At 33.2% G+C, this 23,553-nt stretch overlaps 1 protein-coding gene across 4 annotated transcripts in view; it reads left to right on the top strand.

The window, feature by feature from the left end:
• LOC106640288 (ELAV-like protein 1) overlaps nucleotides 1-23,553 on the top strand; it is a 356,393-nt gene that overhangs the window by 133,333 nt on the left and 199,507 nt on the right. For all 4 annotated transcript variants that reach the window (XM_089595734.1, XM_089595735.1, XM_089595733.1 and 1 more), the window contains one exon: nucleotides 3,893-3,996. In XM_089595734.1, the coding sequence (XP_089451860.1) occupies nucleotides 3,893-3,996 (104 nt within the window). The remainder of the gene's footprint in view (nucleotides 1-3,892; nucleotides 3,997-23,553) is intronic.

The following is a 23,553-nucleotide window of genomic DNA, read 5'->3' as shown; positions in this document are numbered from 1 at the left end:
GAGAAATTTTGTTCTCGAAATTAGTGGCGTAATCAATCAACAAGCAGCCATCTGTAAAGACTATGCTTGACACTTAGATTCACAGTGCATCTCTTGCATCTAAAAATTCGGTGCTCGAGAACGTTCGCTCACTAAGCGTGCACCGAGAATCTCAGTGCACAGTGCTGCACTCGTCAAAACTATTCTGAAAAACTGGGGCTGCGATGATCTCAAAGAATATTTTCAAGATAGTGTATACATTGTTTACATCCGTACACTTCATTGGCTTCGTATAACTTATCAGTGCTTTATTGAGAATTGGCGTCCCTCAATGTGTTAAATAATACAGTTATGATGTAAAAGGAGTCCCACAGATAATTTTGTATATATGTAAGTGTAGTTTTTATCATCAACTCATACAAGAAAAATAATTGGATTAGTAAAATAGGCAAGCAAGATTGTTTTATAAAAATTTGTGTGTACAGCTGTGCTTTCAAATATTTATGTAAAAAATTCGCTCTTTTAAATGAACCAAAACGCAAAAAATTAAGAATCTGATTAATGTATTATAACGAAAAAATGAAGAACATGATGCAAAATTATGTAACCTGCAAACTAAGTATCTGATGGAAAAAAGTATCCATATAAAATTATAAACAAGTAAAAAAGAAAAACTAAACGAATATCCATTTACGATATAAATTAATGTGCTGGTTATTGCTTGAATAACATGTAAATTCATCGTCACTTAACGACATATAGCCGTTGCGTCTGCTTAAGTGCTTAGCCCGTAAGTGTATATATATAGCCAATTTACGCACGAATTTCAAATATGATGGAAATCCATTTGCATCTTTTTTTTTAATTTACGTATATCTGCATTAAAAATATACTCTTGATACAATGATACATCTAAGGTCTAATACGCCATGTAAGCCGTATATGTATACACTGCTTATACGTATACTACGTATACGTCAGACCATGCATTGAAATTAAAGTGTACGAAGAGACGAGAACGAACTTACTACGTGACCACAGCGCTGTGCACTGGGATTCTTGATGAATGCACTGAGATTCTCGGTGCATGATCGGTGAGCGAACGTTCTCGAGCACCGAGTTTTCGGGTTCACGAGCTGCACTGTGAATTTAGAGTCATACATAGTCCACATACGTTACTGCTCATTGATTTACGATGTATTTCTGTGTGCATTAACTTTTACAGGGCTTGTAAAGTTAGAATGATGTTTTATAAGGAAAATGTCTTTCCGTGTGTTATTACAATGCCAAGGATAGGCTAGCTCTTCTCACAGGTGATAAAGAAAGCCCTCCTGAAACTCACACCAGCCTTCGTCTGCCAAGTATCAACATCCCACTTTTTTTCTGGCCGTTGCGAGAACTAGCAGTTATTCCTTAACGTATTTTATGCTCTCATCCACCAAGATATTTTTCTTACTAAGGTGAAGAGTCTTTACGATGTGAAGTTTAACGTGCGAGGTAAGGAAAAGGCAGTTTTGGATACACTTTAGTTTGTTAGCTTTAACTATTCAACAACTTGGAGTCTCATTAATTCGCGGTACGAACATCACCAACTCCTCGTGCAGGAGACCACATCATGTCACTAAAGACGCTCACACCTCTATGCAAAGAGTCAGCTGCTGGTCTACAAGGTCTGCTTGATACCTTGAAGAAACACCGCCAGCAACTGAAACTAGCCCGTGAAGCAGTAGGATTAACACGAAGATCCTGGAAAGATGAGCTTGAGAAGTTGGAGGCCTTTACTTCGGCCAGTGGAAAAGTCACTTTATTCGCCAGCTTGTTCAACTTTCTACAGAAACGTGGCCACTTACTGATATGGGTAGACGCTTCGCACAGTCTACGTTCAGCGAGCGATTTGTTCAACTGGCGTTGACGAGTAACCACTTTCCAGGGCTAGCATCAATCAGCTGCTATAACTAGTGTCTCACCGCCCAGGTACTTGATGCTGACTGCCCTATTTGCCATCTGCCTCATTACATCAGCCATTAGGGGGGTCTTCTCCAGCTGAATGAGCTTACACCTCGGGCTCTCATCGTTGAATTAAAGCAGTGCTACCACTAATTAAGGCCGGGCCATACGACTCACTTCTACTCTCTTTAAAGTATATGCCAGCACTTTAATGCGAGGCATCACAGCTTAACTCACGATGGTAGCCGTAATCGCATGGCTGAGCCCAAGTCAGCTCTTTCTCAGGGTAAGCAAGTACGATTTACCTCAGACTTCAAGAAGATTCACATATGTTTATCGATAACCTTCGGGACTTGTCCTACAGTTCATAACAATTATGATGAGAAAAAATAATAAATCAGTGGATATAGCTAAACTGCTATCCTTAAAAAAATAACTGAACATTTTTTAAAAATAATACTCGATTTTAAAATCAGTACCAACATAAGGAAAAAATAAAAAAAAAGTTTTGATATCAAATTCTGTCCATATTTTTATGAGCATTTAGTTCTACGTTTTGAATAAATGTAAGATTGATAGATATTATTCGAGCAAGAGCGAGAGAGCAAGAATCAGTTAAATATATATAGCATTTCCTCGACTGCAGTCAAAAGAGAGAAACTCGTGACATCGTTTGCTCTGGCTGTGCCCTAAGATATATAGCTGTAGTCAACATTTCCACTTTTCTCCTCGTAGGCACACATTTGGCATACCCCTTCTACGTGTCACAAAAATGTGTGCCTATATGCTCATTTCCTCGCGAATCTACTTCTCTTTTTGTAGGCACACGCTCTTCGATAGGAGTCTTGCACTCTCGAAAAATGTGCGCCTTGGTTCGACGGCTGGCCGCGTCGGGTCACCCCGAACAGTGGAGAAAAGTTGTCTCACGCTGTAGCATTGACGTTAGCAATCTTCCTACTTATTTATCATACTGATAATAATCATTATATGATGACGGTAAGAAATTAAATTTTGCTAAATTTCTAGGTGAACAATTAAGAGCTCTACGTATCGACCCTGATAAGCCATAACTCTCAGTCAATTGGCACAAACATAGCCTTATATATCATTCTCACTTTCACATACATTTATTTATTGAAATCATATTGTACAAATAGTCTTATTCTTTATGTCTCTTATACCTGAGTGAATTATATTTTCGTATTTCTTTATTACACCAATATAGAACAATTAAACCCTACTTTAACATTGTTCGGCATTTATTTGTTACGTTTACCATGTACTTATACATCTTCTATGATAAACGTTTTTTTTTTTAATACTCAGCTCCTCCTAATAATTTTCTTATTACCAAATGATTAGATAAAAACAGAATGCAGAGTATAATGCTATCATTTACATTAGATAAGGTTCAGATCGCCCTGCACCTATTATCGGCTAGTATCCAAATACTATCTTTTGTGCACATTATTTGATATTTTAGAGTAAGCGTTTTTTTTCATAACTTCATGAATGTTCTGGGTACAACTCGCTTTATTCTTGTAAATTGTGATACAAAGCATACAAAGTTCTCACTTAAGAGACATGTTCATAGAGAAAGAAGGACTTCTTAAATACTTATAGATATTGCATAAATCTCTGGAAAGATAATGTATAAAAAAGTTATAGTTTTTATCGTTAATTCAAGCTACCATTTTTTATATGATGAAGACAAATATGATTTTTAGTGGCCTGTATCTTATTTTTTTCTTTGCTTAAAACTAGCCAGTCTATCTAACTTTAATTTGAGAAAAATGATGATGAAACCGTTATTCTTTAAGACAATCTTTCTGGTATCTACCTCGATGTTTTTTAAAAGTTCAAGTATTTTTACTTTAATATTGTATAATGCACGATTATTTATATTAATAAGAATTTGCCTGTTATAAAACTAATTAACACCATACTAACTTATTTGTTTTTATAGGACAAAGTTTAGGCTATGGTTTTGTCAATTATCATCGTCCAGAAGATGCTGAGAAAGCGATTAATACTTTAAACGGACTTCGTTTGCAAAATAAGACGATTAAGGTTTGTTTTACTTTCTAATTCTTATTTTCACGTTACTTAAGCTTTTAGTTGTTACATTTACACTTAAAAACTTTTACATCAAGAATTATATTTTATAATTAAACTACAAAATTTTTTAAAATTACATATTCGTTTGTTAAAATTACTTAAAATTATTTTAGAAGCTAAATTTATATGGCTTGTGAGATAATAAATGTATATTCTTTAGGAAGCATATGTATAAGACATTTCTAACTAATTTAAAATTTTAAAAGGTGTCCATAAAAGTGTGATAAAAAACGGCAATAAGTATCAAAGCAATAAATATTTTTGTATAAAGATTCTGTACAAATTGTCTCCTTTTTTTTGTTCCCTCAATAGTAAGAAAAAAAAAAAATAAAAAAAAAATTTCAAAAGAAGAAAATTACAGGAATTTTATTTTTGTACATAAAATTTTTTTTTCACATTAAGGCAAACAATAAAACCGAAGAAAAGTTTACTAAATATCAAACACCTATAAAGATTCGCTTGATCCTTGAGTCTGAAAGAGTAGCATTAAAACTAATATCTTTTTTTCATGATATTTGTAACTTGTGACATCCAAATGCCAACGTGAAGCCTAAATTTTATCCTGTTATTAAATGGTTAAAGACTAAGATTGGAGAAATACTAGAGTTAATACAACGCTGACAGAGTCAATAGCTCAAATAAATTTACATAAGGTGACGCTTTTTTTAAGATTTGACAAGAGGCTAGCCTATGCTTTGCCTTATCCTACCCTGACTATTGTTGGACTCCCAACGGTAGATTAATTATTAGGCTTTTAATTTAGATTTCCTTAGGTTTCATTTGCATCAAGAAAATATTTAGTTACTTACAAAAATGAAATAAAATACAAAAAAGTGACCATTACCCTTCAAAATAATATTCTTCTTATTAAGATAGGAGCTCAGCTATCAGCGCCACGTACAGGCTGATTTCGTTAGCTGGGAGAGTATTTTTTTAAGAAAAGTAAGCAGGGTAAATAAGAGTACTATATCATTTTTGTCTTCATATTAAACCAAAAAAATTAGTATTAATTAAAAAAGGTTCAGTGAACGTGACATTAAGAATGAGTGATCAATAAAAAAATCTGTTTGATTTCTCAAGAAAGCTCATATTTTTGCTGTATTAACAGTTGTACTAGAAAGCCTATATTTATACAGTCAAAATTTATTATTCAAAAAATGTTTCGGATCATAAAAAATACACGAAATTTATAAAAAAAGGTTCCGAAAAAATAAATAGTGTCAGATAACGATGAAACAAAATAACGTTCTTTTTAAGAAAATTTCATGTAGTCAAACGTTTCTTAAATATTTTTTTTAAACGTATTTAAAAAACATAAAGCTCATTCAATTCTTGGATTCCTTAGAAAATATAAACTCAACACATTAAACTTGCCTATTTATTTTATTTTGAAAAGATACAGTTTCAGGATCTTTATCCATGGTTCTTTTCTTTTTTTTTTATATACCATTTCACTGTATAATTCTTAGCAATTTTTTTCTTTAAGCATATCACATTAATTAGGTAATTTTTTCCAACAAAACTTTTTGACTGAATGTTTTCAAACTTCACGCAATAAAAGTCCCTAATTTATTATTTACTTAAAAAGCTTTCATTTTTATATCTTTTTGATGTATAGATGGAATCAAAACACTTAAAACTACAGTTATGTGAAAACTAAAAAACTAAGTACTTTTTACAAAAGAAAATTATTTATTATCAAAATACGTACCAAAGCCGTAAAAGCAATGTAAAAGTTACTTAAAAATTTGTTCTCATCAAATAATTTCTCATGTCACTATTATTAAAAACATTTATTAGTAATGTATGATCACAAACTACCCAAATCGCTAAGTTTAATGACGCTTAGGCTTACAGCTTGTTATAAAGGGCACTCTGGAAAATAATTAGAGTTTCCTGCCTTACTAATAAGATTATATTAATCCTATATTATTGCTGCGTTACACAATTATTGTTAGCCACTGTTTAATAAAACACTACGTAAGTAAGTAAATTTCTTAATTGCATCTTTGACTCGTGGTACACGGTTTAAGGAAAAGAAAAATATGGTTATGTTATAATCGTCTGCCATCTTGTAAGACTCCTTAAGCTCTGAATAATGTCGCTAAATGTGGGATTAAGTAACTATAAGATACAGTAAATTTGAGTGGCAGTATTTTTTCTTTAAATAAAATATTAATTTACTCAATGAGTTTCGTTAGTTAACTTCATATTTAAAAAATTTTTATTGTTAAGGTAAAAACTAAACATTTTCTTTAGATAATTTTCCACGTATCATTTTTTATGTATATTCAGTATCGAAATCAAACTCTTTTTACAGTTAATGCGTGATTAGTAAAAATGAAGGTCGCAGCAACGGTATGAGGAATAACTTGGAAGTATTGCGAAAAAATTATTTAATTTATTGCTGATAATTCATTCAATTATAACACATTCCACTTCGGGTAGTAAAATAAAGGTGTCCACGTTTAAGTTGCACAAAATTTTGGGTTGGAGTAACAGGACATTGATGTATTTAAGATATTTAAGTTTTCAAGCATCATTCAGAATTTACCGCCAAAGTAAGTGTTCTTCCGTAGCAACGCCACGTCTTTTCTGGCTTTGTTTAATGGCTACGGGTCTACACATAGATATCCATGACTTTGATGTACCAAATGTATTTTATTATTTGTATTTTTGAGTATTTTTTGGGCGATTTCAGGTCTTACTATGAGAGTATTTTCTACCCAACTTAACTTCTTTCTCTTCTGATGCATTGTGATTCTCTATTATCTGAAAATTCTGTATGCTACGACAAAATACTGTATACCATTTGCCTACTTATTTTGTATCCTAGTGAAAAGATTGTATAAAAAACTTCAGAGTTGCCTGTAACAAAGTGTTGGAGCAGAGTCTTGAACCCGAGCCCTCCAGTCAGGAAGCAGCCGCTCTACCATCATTGTCACTGATAATTTCTAATGCTGCGTGCTGTCAACTTGGACACCATAAGAAATACCTATAGTTATTATCACACTGTTGGTACGTGTGTTAAATTCTAAGAATATGCCTATCCTAATGATACACAGAAAAATGGCTTACAGCTGACTTTACAATAAGATGACTTATTGCAAAGGCTGAGGTAGGAAAAATTTGGAAAATTAACTTAAGTATTTTGTGGTACACAAGTCTTGTTTTTGTGTTCTATCAAATTTCTGGCCCATATTTGCCTGTAAAACTATGGAATACGAATAAAAAGACTGAATAAAACCAAAATTCGTTAGGCATAGCAGTAAAAATATTTATTTTTTCGTATTTGAAAATTCGAATAGTATAGTCCTTTAGTCGTAGTGCATCAAGAATGTAGTTGTGTGCTGTGTAGCTGGGTATCCTGGCAACCAACGACACTCTTTTTCATTGGATAAGCAAATTGCTTTAAATTTGATCTCATACCACCTATATTAACGAGTGCCATGAATAAAAGGCGTTCTAAACAACGATTCTACTGTAATACCAGGACACACCTGGCCAGAGTACAGTCTGTTCTAATATTAAGGGGTTTTGTGGACACTCTTCTAACTGAATAAATGCTATCGGAGTAGAAGTTTATAGAAGAGCAGGCCAGGAAAAATAGCCATCAGGAAATTAAGCAACCACATCAATTGAAAATTTCATCAGCCTTCTCCTTAGTGATTTGTTTTAATGGCAAAATACCTATAAAGAAGGTGTTCTCTATGCCCACTTCCTCAACCACCAGTAAACGGTTACTCATTCGGGGAACAACCCGATAAAAAGATATTCTTCGGCTAGTGGTATACCTCCCATCAGCATGGTCTCCGTACACAGAGACTTTGAAAGTAAAAGTTGAGCTACATGCAGCTAGCTTTTTATTGCCAAGAATAACAGTAATAGTAATAATAATCAAAATGATAATAGTAAGTATATAAAAGTTGACGTTCCCTAATTAACCGTCAAACTTGTCAGTTACTTTTAGGGCCATTTAACGTTAAAGTATCTTGCGGGGTAGGTTTGAAAAAGCAGATAAAGCTTTGGTGACTGCGCTGCTATTAACTTTAGGTGTGCATACTCAAATTTCGAAATATCAAAAAATAAGTATTTTTGTCAGTATGCCTAATGTATTTTAGTTCAATTTTGTCTTTTAATTATACTTCACAGCTTTACTAAAATACACAGGTCAGCAAGTCGTTATAATAACAAAAATGAGGAATGTGTATCTTAAAATGCTCAAATCCACTTTCTTCCAGCTCAGCTTTCACGAAAAAAGTTCTTGTCGTTAAGTTAGCTGCCAGACGAATTTTTCCTATGAAAAATGGGGGAAAGGCGTATAACTTAAATTAAGTAGAGCTACCAACAGCGTGATACCGACCACAGATATTTTCTAATTTCACAGTAAATAACATGCAGCGTTAGAAGTTCTCAGTTGCTACGATGGTAGGGCGCTTGCTTTCTTTCTGGAGGGCTTGGGTTCAAGACTTCATTTTGTGAAAGGGCGTTTAAATAGAGTTAAGGAGCCTGCCATAACTAGCATTAAAGTGTAAGAGAGCTTGAATATAGTCAAGTGATGAGCCTCTTTTTCTTACTTTTATGAGCATAAATGCTTGTCTGGCAGACTCCCAAACTTCATCCAAGCACATCCTACTATCCTCCCTAGTAACTCTGTAGTGTAATTATATGACCTTGACACTAGGATGTCATATAAATAGGGTACGAAGCATTTTAACTGTGGCATACAGAACCTGCAAATTATAAGAAAAAACAACAAGGGCCTTAGATAAAGGGATCAGTTATATAGCTTTCTTATCATAAAATTCAAAATCCGCCCATAAATAATAAAAAAATAATTAAATACATGTGGCAAATTAGGGTCATGTATATATGTGTGTATTAAAAAAGGGGAGAAAGATTCTCTTATAGTAAGACCTGAAATTGACCAAAAAATACTAAATAATATAAACAACAAAATACATTTGATATATCGAAGTAATGGATATCTATGCGTTGACCCATAACCATTAAACAAAGACAGATAAGATATGGCGTTGCTACTGTAGAATAGCTACTGTAGTGGCTAATTCTAAATGATGCTTGAAAAGTTTAATATCTCAAATACATCAATGTCCTGTTACCCCAACCCGGAATTTCGTGCGATTTAAACGTGGACACCTTTATTTCGCTACCCAAAGTGAAATGTGTTGGAAATGGATGAATTATCGGCAATAAATTAGATAATTTTTTCGCAATACTTCCACATTATTACTCGTACCATGGCTGCAACTTTCGTTAATACTAATTACAAATTAACTGTAAAAAGAGTTTGATTTTAATGATGACTATACATAAAAAATAATACGTGAGAAATTATCTAATGAAAATGTTTATTTCTCACCTCAACAATAAGATCTTTTTAATTATCTAGTAAATAAACTTAATGCATAAGGTTAACAACTTTTTCATTAAAGGAAAAAGTACTGCCACTTAACTTTACTGTATCTTATATTTACTTAAGCCCACATTTAGCGACATTATTCAGAGCTTCAGGAGTCTAATAAGATGGCAGACGATTGAAACATAACCATATTTTTCTTTTTCTTAAGCCGTGTGCCACGAGTCATAGATGCAATCAAGAAATTTACTTACTTACGTAGTGTTTAATCAAACAGCCGCTTACAATACATCGTGTAATGCAGCAATAATATAGGATCAGCATAATCTTATTAATAAGGCAGGAAAGTCTTATTATTTTTTAGAGTGCCCTTAATAACAAGCTGTAAACCTGCGTCTTATTTAACTTAGTGATTTGAGTAGTTAGTGATCATACATTACTAATAAATGTTTTTAGTAGTAGCAAAATAAGAAATCATTTAATGAAAACAAATTTTCAAGTTACTCTTACGTTGCTTTAACGGCTCTGGTGAGTATTTTAATAGTAAATAATTTTTTTTTTTTAAATAACTGTAATATTGAATATTTTGAAATTCTATCAATACATAAAAAACTTATAAGAAGAAAGGCTAGTCGAATAAGTGACGAATACGGGATTTTTATTGCAGATTACCGTTGCTTTGTTGTACAGATTTTGTTTCTATTTAGTACTTTCAAATATGATCGATATTTTGTGGGATTGAGTTTTTTTAAAGAATCATTTGAAAATTGTTATTTTTCTGAAAAATTATGATATCACTATAAAAATACTATTTAACAAAACAAAATGGTAAGGTTAGTTCAAAGTGTTAAGTTAAGTTTTTGTAAGGAATCTGTGAAGCCTTTATACCCTGGTATATATAATAGTATTTTTTTTAATAGATCTGTTGCCTTGAAAAATTTAAAATTAAAATATAAAAACTGTAAAGCTTTGTTTTTGGGCAGTATATATTTTGCATGACACTATTAGTATAATACTATTTCGTACTTGTTTTTTAAATAATTGAAACTAAGTAATATTGAATTTTGCCCTAACATTTACAAATATTTTCGACATATTAAGGCATAAAAATATTTGTTATGAGGTTGGCATTAATTACCAGTCAAAAGTTAGTATTACTTGGCATGATTTTCTTAATATAAGAGTTCTAAACCGTATTATACTACAAGTGTCGTACAAAATGTATGTTGCCTTATCCTCAGAAAAAACATAACTGTTTTTATATTTTGATTTCAGAACTTTTTAAGGCTAAAGATTCGTTAGGAGTGATACTATATAGTGCCTGAGTATAATGGCTTTAGAATTTTTTAACAAAATGTTGACTCAACACATCAAACTTACCTAATCTTTTTTTTAAAGGTATTTTAAGAATACATTTTAAATACCATTTTAAGCAATGATTCGTCAACTGAAAGACTATATAAAGCCAGTCACTATTAAACCAAGTCAGTCATTCACCAACACACGTCACGAGCGGAGTTTTTTGTGGTGAGGCTGGATACTCTGACTACCGACAACCCTGCATTACCCTCTGTACTATGAGCATGTAACCAAGTATCATCAATCCTCTTTGATGTCTGCGCTTGGCAAACCTAACAGCTATGAAGGAAAAAAACTTGAGCACACGGGATGGTCTCCAACAGGCAAGCATCATGAACCAATCTCCCTACCTTAGATCACAAAAACGAGTAAGCCCTGCAAAAAAAGATGCTTTAGACACCAACGTCTCCGGGGATATACCAGAAGTCGCTAGTAAAGAGCTTTGCTACTAGCTCTTGCGCTTCAGACGTTGTTGTCTTCCTCTTGATCAGTCTGGTGCTACAACAGCAGGCCAGAAAAGATTACCCGGAAGTATACAGGCAGTCACGTTTTTAGGACTTCCGATAAAGAAAGAGCTTAGATCACTGGTTTTTTTTAGGGTCATCGGACGTTAAATTGCTCTACCAACAAATATGATTGTTTTTTGGCGAATTGATTATTGGCATCAAGAAACTGATACAGATCATTCTCAGAGATTGAAACAGCAGCGTCAGAATAAAAAAATTAAGAATCCACTACGTGAAAGATCAGTCTTCTATATTATAACCCTGATAGTAATTAACCCTCATAGCAAAGTTGTACGATTGAAAAAAGCATTTATCAACTGCATATTTTTTTTCAGTTCCAAATCTGTACAGTTTCAACAAATAGCATTTTTTATATATTATAGTGAGAAAGTGTTAATTAACGGCCCTTTAGGGCTAACAATCATTTAAGAGCTTAAGGAACGCAGGCTACTTTTCAGTATAATTCAATTTTCTTTGCTTTTCACAGCTTATTATTTGACCAAATAAACTGCATGGATTCCAAACAAAAACGTGCTTAATAAGAAGTTTTTTATCTTGAGATGTGTCAAAAAAATATGTTAGATTTTTTACTGAGAACGTTTAATATTACGTGTCAGCACTCTACGGTGTTTCATTCATGGAGTATCGGACGAAGTTGCGGGGCACCAGGCTTTTTTTTCGTAAGCCTATTTTATTAAACTTATAAACTTTTGTTACCTAGTCATGTGAATATCAAATTTTAAACAGTCAATTTACGTTATATATACGTCAATATACAATACAAAATACGTTATATAATCTAAAAACATACTTAGTTAATTGCATAATTTAATGCAAAAATTTTATTTTAAAATTATCTCCAATCCAATCTCCAAAAGGCTTATAACACACTAATGCTAGTAACAGGATCTTGTTTTCTAGACCAATGGAATTAAATTTTAAAAAATTGATCATGCAACTTTAAACCTCATACGTAAGTTGTAATACATTATCATGTGGGACAAAATCCTCCTACTTGCGTCGATCGACGCCATTTTTTAAAATGTGTCATGATGCGGCGTACATACGTACAAACACATGTGTATGTATGCTATCTAATACCCAAGCACACCCATGTAGATAATTTTTCATACTTATCTAAATAGGTTTTTTTATTGACAGCCTTGAAATCTTTCTTCTTTCGTATGGTAAAATATTTTAAAATTACGATAAAACGGAAAAATGCTAGTTCTTTTGATAAAGTAAATTCTTATTATCAACAAAATAAGAAAAGAAAAAAAAATGAAAATCAAGATCTAAGTGTCTGGTGATAATAAATATACAATTGTTATACGACAAAGAATAAACAACAGCTAAGGTCTCTTGAAATCGTTTCATTGGCTTTTCGGGTGTCATTAAACACACGGATGCACTTATACAATAACATTCAACCACATGCAGAAAAACTTAGTTTTTAATATAATTTATTTTTTGAATGAATACACTCGTGGTAGAAAAGAATCAGAAGTAAGGGTTCTTGGGGCCCCTAATAATACTGAAGCTGATTTACTCATTCCATTTATGGATTTAAAATAAGCCCTTAGACTAAAGTCAATATTTTCGTATTTTAACACAAGTGTTGCAGAAAGCAACACATGTTGAAAATAAGATACAGTATGATTAAAATATGAGTTTTTTTCTCAACATGCCTTTTCATAATATTATTAGTGATACAGGTACAATCATTGATCAGAAGTTATTTAAATGAGAAATGCACAAAATTATAAGCTTACTATGATTCCTAAATAAACAAAAAGAAATCTAATAAATTCAAAACTTTCTTATCCTGAAATTTAAAAAGGCTGTAAGACACAGTACGCTTACTTTCTAACATTAAAAATACTATACCAAACTATCTAAGAAACTATTTATCATATTTTGTATAAAAATTAATTGAAGTTTTTACAAGTTTAAAGTTGCAACACGTGACTGACCATGCAAACGTAATAGGTTCTTTAAAAACACATTTAACTCTTGAAAACTCTAAAGCTATGACTTAAAAGTAGCCATAAGAAAACTTATTACTATATCCAATTGTTCTCTATCTGCTAAATGCATGAGATTTGAAGAGCAGGCTGTCATCACTAGTCACTTTAACATTGTGTCTCATGGGCTGTGGGGGTAAATTCGTCAATAATGGCCAGGTGAACTGTCTTCTTTTATAATACGTAACAAGGGCCTTAGGGTATAAAGGAGGCTGCACTGATCATGCACCCAACTTATACAACGTAGAAGGTAAAGAAGACAATGTATCTATATTTGAAGTAGAGCACGTGGTGACTCAGTCAGCTAGGTCATAGGTCAGCACGCAGGAGACCATGGTTCGATTCCAGGCCAGTGTGACTTTTTCAGGCAAGTACCTCTGTGACTTTCACATGTGCTTTTTCATCGAGCAATGTTCCTTGTAAAGTGGATAGGCAATCTTCTCGAGCAAAATTGCCTATGTCTTCTCCCTCCCTCCCACTCAGTAATGGGTGGCCTCTTATCGTTTTCCTTATTTCGTTTCAAAGGGTCAAGTGCCCTAAGTAGCAGATAGTTGTGATACCTGGTGGTATGACACTATAATAAATAAAAAAATTCATATTTAAAGCTATTTTTTCGAATAAATCAGTTCTCAGTAATCAGTTTTTTAAACTTTCTAATAAACTGCATATACTTGGCTATTATAATTTGTACTCTCTCTAGTTTTTGTAACAACCTCCCGTTCTTTGACTATGACCCCGGTTAGTTGGTAGCGGTCAAAAAACGGCTAACGATGTAATCTGTACCAGGAAAGTTATAGAATTAGTAACCAACACACAATCTATGTCAGTAAATATGTGTTGGACAGCGGGTTCATTGCCCAGTGTAAGAGAGCGAAGTCATTTAAGTTGCCAATTCTATGAATAAAAATATCTTAAAAAAGTTATGATCAAAATTTAAACAACTTTGTCGAATAATCTATCACTCCCATTAATATTTACAGTGATTACGTCCGATTTTACTTTACTGATTTTTCTCTTCTTTTAAAAGTAAATAAGATCAATTTTTTTTCCCTGTGTTTGTTTTTGATATTTTCTTTTATTCAAAGCAAATTCATGTACGTCTCTTTGAATAAGGCAAAGATAACATTTTTATACCTTTGAATTTTAAAGATTTTCCTAAAAAATTAAAAATTTTTAAATTTATTTAATTCTTAAATTTAATATAAATTCATAGGAGAGTTCAAGGTATGGGTAGGCAGGGGGTGTCTTCATCCCAGACTTGCTGGAAAAGGATAAGTTTCCTGGCACGTTACCACCTATTGCAGCCAACTTGCAGATAATTCGCTGCAGTAATCTGCGCTATTTCTCTGCTCACTATCGGTTATACATACTTGCCGATCATTCTTGTACATATCTTATACATAATCCTGCACGTAATAGACAGTGCACATTTTGTGCTTCGCGCCAACTCTTAAAATATTAACTTGACGAATTTAATATATTTTTATAACTGTTTTTAGAATAGTAAAAGGAAATAAAAAGATGTAAAAAGCAATAAAAATTGTATGTTAAGAATTTGTAGGCGATAAAAAATGCTTCCTTTCATCTTCATAATAATACTTAGTTTTTTATACAGTGTACATCTACTGTAAAATGCAAGTATTATATCTTTACAAACTTATTAAAATGCTTCTTCACGGCTTTTATATATGTAACTAAAAATGCAACTTATATTTCAAATTTATGAGCAACGCTTCTTATTTATGTGTCAATTATAATAAATAAGAAAAAAACTGTCCTAAGGCACTATACCGAAAAACTATTAACTGTGCCCAGTCCAAATAACTTTATTTTAAAGTCATTCTTAAATTTATTAAAAAAGTCTCAAAAATAAACTAGTAGACTTTAAATATAGCACTTTATATAAATGTGCCAAATTGTATACCATGTACAGAAGTCATATATCCCCTAAAATCTCTTTGTTACGTCCCAAAATAAGAATCCATGCTACGAAACTCCTAAGATTTTCAAGTTAAAACGTACCACCAAACACAAACTGATTTTCCTTATAAATAGCATGGAATTCTAATATTTAAACTGCGTTTAATTTTTACTATCACTTACGATTTCAGAGCTTTAAAATATTAAACTCTGTTACATATTTCTGAAACTTGCTACACATTTTTTACAGCTTAAGAGAACTATGTTAAAAAGCTTGATTTAGGTCCCCGATACCTTCGAAAGACTCAAAACTGGAAACAGTCTAAATATCGTAATAGGCCTATATATATATATAATGTTAGACAACAATCTTTGGGAATTTTTGTATAGAGAGGGAGCAGGTAATTTTAATACATCAAATAAATTGGATTAAAGTGGCCAAAGTATTATGCATAGCTTTACCAAAAAAGGTTAAGCTGGGCCTCGAATCCGATCAACTAATGATTCACGAGATTTAATGCTGACCACTCAGGCAGAACTGCTGCCGAAATCAGCTGTATTATTAACATTCTTATTCATATAATACACATACATTTTTTTAAAGTTATTCTTTTATAGTCGCGTTATATGTAAGGGTGAATCAACAATTTAAGATTGGTGGCCCTAAGAGAAATTGTGATAGAAGTGGATTTTGATTGATTCTCTTTCATTCGCTTCACCCACTGTGACGTCCTTCCAGTGTCTTCTACACCACATAACGCTACTACACCACACCACACTATTTTTTCTGCCAACCATGCATGCTTTTTTCAGTTAGAAAACTTTTTTTCCGCGTGATCAACTTTACGAACGCGTTGTATTATATCCATTAGCTTTATACCCACCGTTAATCTATCCTCGAGCCCATGTTTCTGACTACCGAGTTCCTGCAATCCATCTGTTTCTATTACAGTTCTTATTAGGCTCGGTATCTCATCTCTTTTCACCCCTTTTATCCCTTGCATTATTTTTTTCAAGTTCAATTTGGACCCTCAACATTGACTACCTGGCTCTTGCCTTCCTCATGACTTAGTTCCAGTCTCGTTTTTGACGTTTGAGCTGTGCATTCTCTTGCCAGGTCTATCACTCTTTCATGCGTTATTTTTAACGTCATATGGTCGGTGTGTTCCCGTTGCACGAGTACATTTTTTTCTCTTTTGGTGCTGAATGTGTGTTCATTTCTTGCGTAAAGAAAAGTCCAATTGGCGCCCTTCAATTTAGCTAAAAAAATCGGAAATTTTTTTGTTTTTTTTTCATGGTCTTTCCTAGTATAAGTGGTATCTCGCAGGGGTAGTCCTTCCTTATCTCGTGCGTTAGCTCTATTAAAGTAAATATATTTATCTCACCCAATATGTTGCACTGATTCACTGCCTCTTGCGATATTAGTGCAAATGTTTTTTTGCTCGTGCTACTTGCTATGTATTCGTATATTGGTTGCATATAAGTTATTACGCTCATTATGTAAAATTCTTTCTGTTTCACCAAAAGTAGTGATATCTTAAGAAGTTGTAAGTCTTTTTCTGTTACTAACGGTATTTTGATATAGTATAAAATATTATTGTTAAGTGCCACTGTTGCTATCTCTGCTATCTCTCCTATTTACTACTCTGTTATTGTGCTTCCATCTTCTGGAATCCTAAGACCCAGTCTAAATTGCTTTTATAATACTTCTGCTTTTGATATCATTCTTGACGCTGCCCCTGGTAGATGCGATATTCCTTGACTTACTAAATATATTATGTCCGTTGCTGTTTCAAATCTTGCCACTAGTTCTCTGGCCATTTGCTCAAATTCCCTTATCGTTGCTGATGCTCTGTTATATCCGCTTATCCTTTCCAAGAAAATTTTAAGCCGTTTCTCCATTATTCTTTTTGCCTTATCTTTGAACCCCTTTTATCTGCTTTTTTTAGAATTTGGTAATACTGGTTGTGTTTATAAAGTCTGATTCCATCCCCTCCTGTATCTTATCCTTATTAGACTCCGCTATCTGATCCTGGAGTACTTGCACTGTTCCTACTTGGCTGTAATTTTTTGCCTCAACACTGCTCTATATGCTGCTTTAAAGTCTTGCAATACCTCTGAGACAGACGAGTGTAATTTCAGGTGTTAAACATTCTCACCCCCCTTTATTTTGTTTGTTCATGTCAATGCACCACTCTTTCTTAAAAGAGAGAAGAAAGAGAAAAAGAGAAATCTTCCCCTCGTCCTTATGATACGCTTTTTTCTAAATTAAAGCATATATATATATATATATATATGTCGATACGATACGATTGTTCATAGGCGTTTAAATAACCACCATCGTAATGTCATCTTATATTAGGACCTGACTGGTTATTGCAGTAAGTAGTTAGTGTGGCATTCCTTCTACATTAAAAGTGCATTGCAAAATGATATGTTTCTCTAGTACTTTCTTTTTTACGTGCATTAAAAAGACAAAAAATATCATCTGTTGTTAATACCTCTAAAAAAAATTGTCTCTAATACGTACTAGCATCTTGCCATACAAGTATTTGTACTGTTTATAATCTATAGAAGCGTGATTTATCTTTACGTGTACGTTTACAGTACCTTTCCGAGGGTTTAGAGTGGCTCTGGATTCTCCGGGATCACTAGGTACCTGTGGAGGCCAAAGTGAAGGTAACTTTTATGCTCGTAAATTTTAACTCTTTACATCTGGTCACGACCTTCGTAAATTGTACCACAATTTATTTTCTGCTCAGTTTTCTGTTTGCTTTTCTCACTCTCTTTTTAACACGGTAAAGAATGGGGAGGGAAGTGATATGAGTGATACTTCGGTTTTTGCTTTTTCTGGTGTCGCCGTTTTTCATCAGTTTTTTTCCTGACTTAGCCCTGTGCTTGTGTCTAGATGATATTTTAGTAACTTTTTCCACCAACGTTTGTTGAAATCGTAAATATTCCTTTTTCGTCATTTTGACCAAGCTTCCCGAGTTTTTATAATTTTCTTATCTTGTAAAGGTATTGCTGAAATCACCCAAAAATTTCTGAAATCGCTCGAGTATTCTCCTGTCTCCCAGCATTTTGTAGATGATGCTTGATAAAACACGTAAGGTAAACTTTATATCTTTGGATGGCAGTTGGTTTGAGGTGCTACAGGAGGCTGTAAAGCGGGAACTTCCTACCTGCAACTCCCAGGGTTACGGACACATAAGTATCCATATATTTTTACTATAGTTTCCTTTAGTACGTTATTTTTTTTTTCCTTACCCATGAATATTTTTATTTATGTAGGTAAAATAATAATACGTGTATCAACGCGTTCCATCTGGCTTGGTGGCTTTGTTGACTCCCCCAATCTTTTTTATTTTCTTTCCAAATTTCCTTTAAACTTAATTTCTTCATATATACATATCTTTGTTTACTTTGTTTAGTACTAATTTTAAAAAAACCTTTTATGATCTTAAGAAGACTCTATGTTTCATCTTTCTATTAGTGTATTTAATTTTGTATTTTTTCGTTTTTGCAAAATTTTTAAATGCTTTCAGAAAATTTAATACTTTGGAATATTAACATACTTTACTGATTTCGCGAAATCATTAATTTTGTTTAATTCGAACTATGCTGTAACTGGCCTTTGCCATTTTTCTATTGTATTTTTAATTTTATTTTTTTCAAACTAGTTTTTTTCTTTTTATAATAGATTTCCCAATTCAATGATTTGTGACTTCTACCACAAATTCCAATTTCTCGTTATCCCTGGGCAGCTTCTATTGGACTTCTATTTCGTCGCTTTTTTAAGTGTTTATTAAATTTTTCTTTAAATTTTTTTTTTATCATTATGAGAGATTGCCACACGCACTTCTCTTTGCTTAATTCTTCAATTGTCCATAAATCTCTTTTGATCGAATGTAATCAATTATATATATTTTTTGTGAATCACATTGATTTTCATGAATTAGCTAGGACTACCTCAACTCTGGCTTAACCTAATATTACTAAAAAATTCAAATACTTTAACCATTCGCAAGAGACCAAAAGGAATACAACACTATCCACCCATTCTAAAATTATTATAGTTCTATGAAAAGTAGGGTATTTACAGATGATAAGTCAGGTTGATTTAGAATATTAATGGTTCATGTGCTTTTTCGTAGGGCGTCTGGGGGCAGCGAATGCATAGTTTAGTTGAATGCGTTTTACTGTTAAACAAGGAAAAAAATTTTCATTATGTTCTTAGCCTGCCTATGTCTTTCTGTGAATTTTAAGTTTTTAGAATGTACGTCTGTTTTGTCTTGTCAACGTGGCTGACTCTTATTTTGTGGTCCCTCATCAGCTTAACATTGTGATTTTTGTAGTCGATTCCCAAAATTTTATAGGGCCTTTGATACACCTAATCATACTTGCTTTTGTGTGGTTTTTTGAGAACAAATACGGATTATCCTTCCATTAGGAGTTTTGTGTTTAGTTTCTAACCGTAGTAATATTTTAAATGGTATTTTGCTTATACCTAATTCATTGCTGCTATTATTCTCATTTATGTCAGAGTTCTCACTAGCTCATTAAAATACTCGTTGGCTGTATGTCCTTTTGGGAGTATTTCAAAATTTGTAGGTGTTCTTGCCCTTTGGCCCAACATCAACTCATGCAGTAAGGATCTCATACTCTTATGATCCGTTATCTTATAGGAATGCATACATATAGGCAGCTGATCATCTTAATTATCATGTGCGCTAAAATAGGCTTTCAAATATTCTTTGAGTGTGTGGTGCGTTCTCTGTATAGCCCTATTACTTTGTAGGTGGAACCCTGTACTACCAATTCTATTTAATTTAAATAATTTCGAAAGTTTGTCCATTGCTTTATTTATAAAAAATGTTTCACGGTCAGATAATATACACTCCAGAGACGCGAAGTATGATATAAATTTGTGTATTAAGGCTTTTATTGTCTCTACTGCCAGTGCACTTTTTATTGGTATTAACATGATGATCTTAGTCAGCCAATCTGGTACTGATAATGCATGAGTGTAGTCATTTATTCAAAGTTCATTAATCGGTCCATTATAATCAGTTAGTATTTTTTCAAAGGGTCTGCTTGAAGTATCTGTAATGATAATGGCCTGCTTTATTTTGACTCGTACCAACTTCTTTGTCTGATGTGACTGGCATCCAAGCACGAATTGTCCTACTTCTAGTCTCATACTTCTTAAGTAGGAATCCCTAGCTATTTATAGTATGTCTTCTTTATTCCCTTAGTATCCCCTACAGCAGATTTAAGATATTCTCTGATAATTTTGTATCACTAATACATAGGTGATATTACCAATATACTTGTATACATTGTCATCAAAACTTAAAGGTCTTTAAAAATTTTTTCAAATTGATCAACTTAATGTAACCATTGGTTGAGATTCAAAATTACTAAGTCCCTTATCAAGCCTATCAAATTTAACTTGTTTATTATTACAAGAGCCTTCAGTGCTGTCAAGCGTTTTTTTACAACTGATTTTCGTGCCGTAATATCGAATTACGATTTAACGTACATGCGTAGGACTTGTAATTTCCTTATTTTTGATAGCATCACATTGCTGATTACCTTAGTTTTATTATTAAGTATTATTTGATCTATATAGCCGTGTTTATAGAGTGCCTGAAGAATTTTTGTGTCGGGTAAGTTGCCTGTTATTGTACAAAAAATAGAATGTTCTAGGTATCTAAACGGGTGGTCTTTTCCTTTTTTTATTTTTTGAAATAGAAGTATGCTTTCCTTCTTCTTTGAGCCCCTTGGTGGCAGTTCTTTTGATCGGCGTATCCTACACAATCTCTATTTGTCTAGATTCTCTATGCCCACTATGTCTCTTACATCCAAGTTTTCAGGGTCACTGCTTGATTCAATTAGAGCCCTGTGTTGATTTTCATTATCTTCTTCGCATCCTTCTATCAATGAGTTGGATGAGCCTTGTGCGTTGGGGGATTTAAGTGGAGGGAGGGAGAGAGAGAAACAGATGCTGGAATGCTTCGTTCCTTATGTATATTCTCCTCAATGCTGTCTTTTTAACTCTATCCAATTTTATTGTTATCTTGGACTTTATTTGCTACTTCCCTTTCATTCTTGCTTTTGATGTTTTTATAATCGTTCTCACGCAACTCTTGGTTGGAGTTATGATCGCATGTGTCACTTCAGTAAAACTTTTTTGATCATTATTTCTAGCGTTTATTTTATTGGCTGTGAGTGAGTTCTTCTTGCCACTGTCTACTAGGGCTCGACAATGTTGTTCTTCATAGAACATACAGCTAAATAAGCCACATTTGTTTCACTTAAAGTGTTAGTAAATTTCTGTCTTGGGTAATATTATAAAGTGTGCACAAATTCTTTTTTTGTATTCTTGAGAAAAAATTAATGCTCACACTACGTCCCGCAATACGTGACTATTTTTACTAATGTGCTTAATTCCTTTTTGGTCCTTGCACTTACTAATAAATTTTGATTTCAAGAGAATTTTTTTAGGCTTTTCGTTAATGCTTCTAGCCAGCATAACTGTATTAAGTGGTAAAAGAAGCAGCATCTATCATTAGGTACATTGATCATTGTAAAATTTTTATGTGGGTCAGAACAAATGTTCCTGATTTTTAAGTTTTTCCACCGTCCCCTTCATGTATCACAATAAATGAGTCATCACTCTTGGTCTCCCATACATCAGTTCTAACACCTTGTTAACCCTCAAAATCTTTTTTTTCTTACATCTTTCAAGTCTTTTGCTTGAAATTGATCGCTAGGGATGTTTAATATTGAGTTTGAGTCTCTACCTGTGTGATTATTATTCTTATTTACATTCTCTCATATTTTATGTCCTTTTTTTATGTGTGGCTTAGTATCTACACTTGGCGTAGATACCTGTTTGCCTTCTCCTTGAGTTTCTTTTTGACGGTGTATATGCTGGTCATCACCTTCGTCACCCTTCCATGATGTGCTCACTGCAGTAACTGCTTTTCTTATGGTATTGCTTTACTTTTGTTTTCTGTCTCTCCTTGCTCCATTTCTTATCATGTCTACATGCAGTGATTGCCAGCCCCAATGCAACTTTAGGTCACAAAGAGAATGTAATTATTTCTATTCACTGGCGGTACGTCACAGTTTCAATAATTAGCTCGTTCAACATACTTTCCGTTTGTGGTGTTATTAAAAATTCCAGTGGCTCTCTATGTAGTGTATCTAACTGCCTTTTGTGGTTCTTATGCTCTCTTTTTCCTTGCGCGTCTTACTCCGTACATGGTGTGGTTGTTATTCCCACACCTTTCTTTATATTATTTTCCTTACGCAAGTATGCCAGTTTGTCATCCATTTGTCGTGTGCTATAAGATTTCTTTATTTGTAGTGATGAGTGTAAATACCCCGAATAAGGTCACTACACTATAACATAAAAAAAATTTGTATTAATCACTGTTACCGATTAAATTAGCTCTTTTTCATTGCCTTCCATACTTTGCACTGTATTTAAACGCGGTTTATTATTTTTATCTCTGTTTTTATGCGTTTTTGGTGTTGCTCTTGTCAAACTCTGGTTTGCTGAATGCCATTATGTTTCGAAATCTGCGTCGCTCTGTCTGATTGACGTATTTTTATTATTATTATTACATCTGCGTTGTTTTTTTTTTTTTAACTCTATCACTTGAGTTGTCTGAATCTGAAATTTCTAAATGCCATTTTTTATCTTTGCTTATTATGTTTTTCTCCCTTTTTGTTTGTACTTTAAATAGCCGTGCAGGCAGTCCATCACTACTGGCCAACCCTTTATTTACTCGTCTGTCTGCAAGTTCGTATAGTTCTGTTAAATGTGCCTGGAGGATATATAGATTTAAATGCGCAACTACGTAACTCTGCTTTTAGCCTGTTATGATGTATTTCGAGATTTTTCGTCATATGGTCGTGCTTCAGTGGTTCATGGTCTATGGCGATGGTAAACTTTTATCCATATAAGCACGGTCTAAATGGCTTCTTTGCAAACGTTTTGAATAATAGTTCTTTGTTATAAATAGGGTAGCGTTATTCGCTTCCTTGAAGGCAACGTGAGGCTTATTCACACGGTCTATCTATTCCAGGCTTGCTTTGACTCAGTATTGTCCCTATATCATAATCCTGCCCTTCCTATTTGTAATCTATTCCTTTTTCATGAGCTGGGAGAATATAATATCTGAAAAATCTACAAAATTCTTTTATTTTTTTTGTGTTCAAGGATCTTGGGTATTCCTTTGCTGCCTCGATTTTCTTTGCGTCAGTTTTTATTACCCCACCTCCGATAGTATGCCCCAGAACATTTGCT

Source organism: Copidosoma floridanum, unplaced genomic scaffold (assembly GCF_036245765.1).
Source record: "Copidosoma floridanum isolate Cflo_tuat_1 unplaced genomic scaffold, Cflo_Japanese_pri ptg000027l, whole genome shotgun sequence".
NCBI classification, from domain to species: Eukaryota; Metazoa; Arthropoda; class Insecta; order Hymenoptera; family Encyrtidae; genus Copidosoma; species Copidosoma floridanum.
The sequence above is the reverse complement of the archived record's forward strand: the minus strand, read 5'-3'. Positions and strand labels throughout refer to the sequence as shown.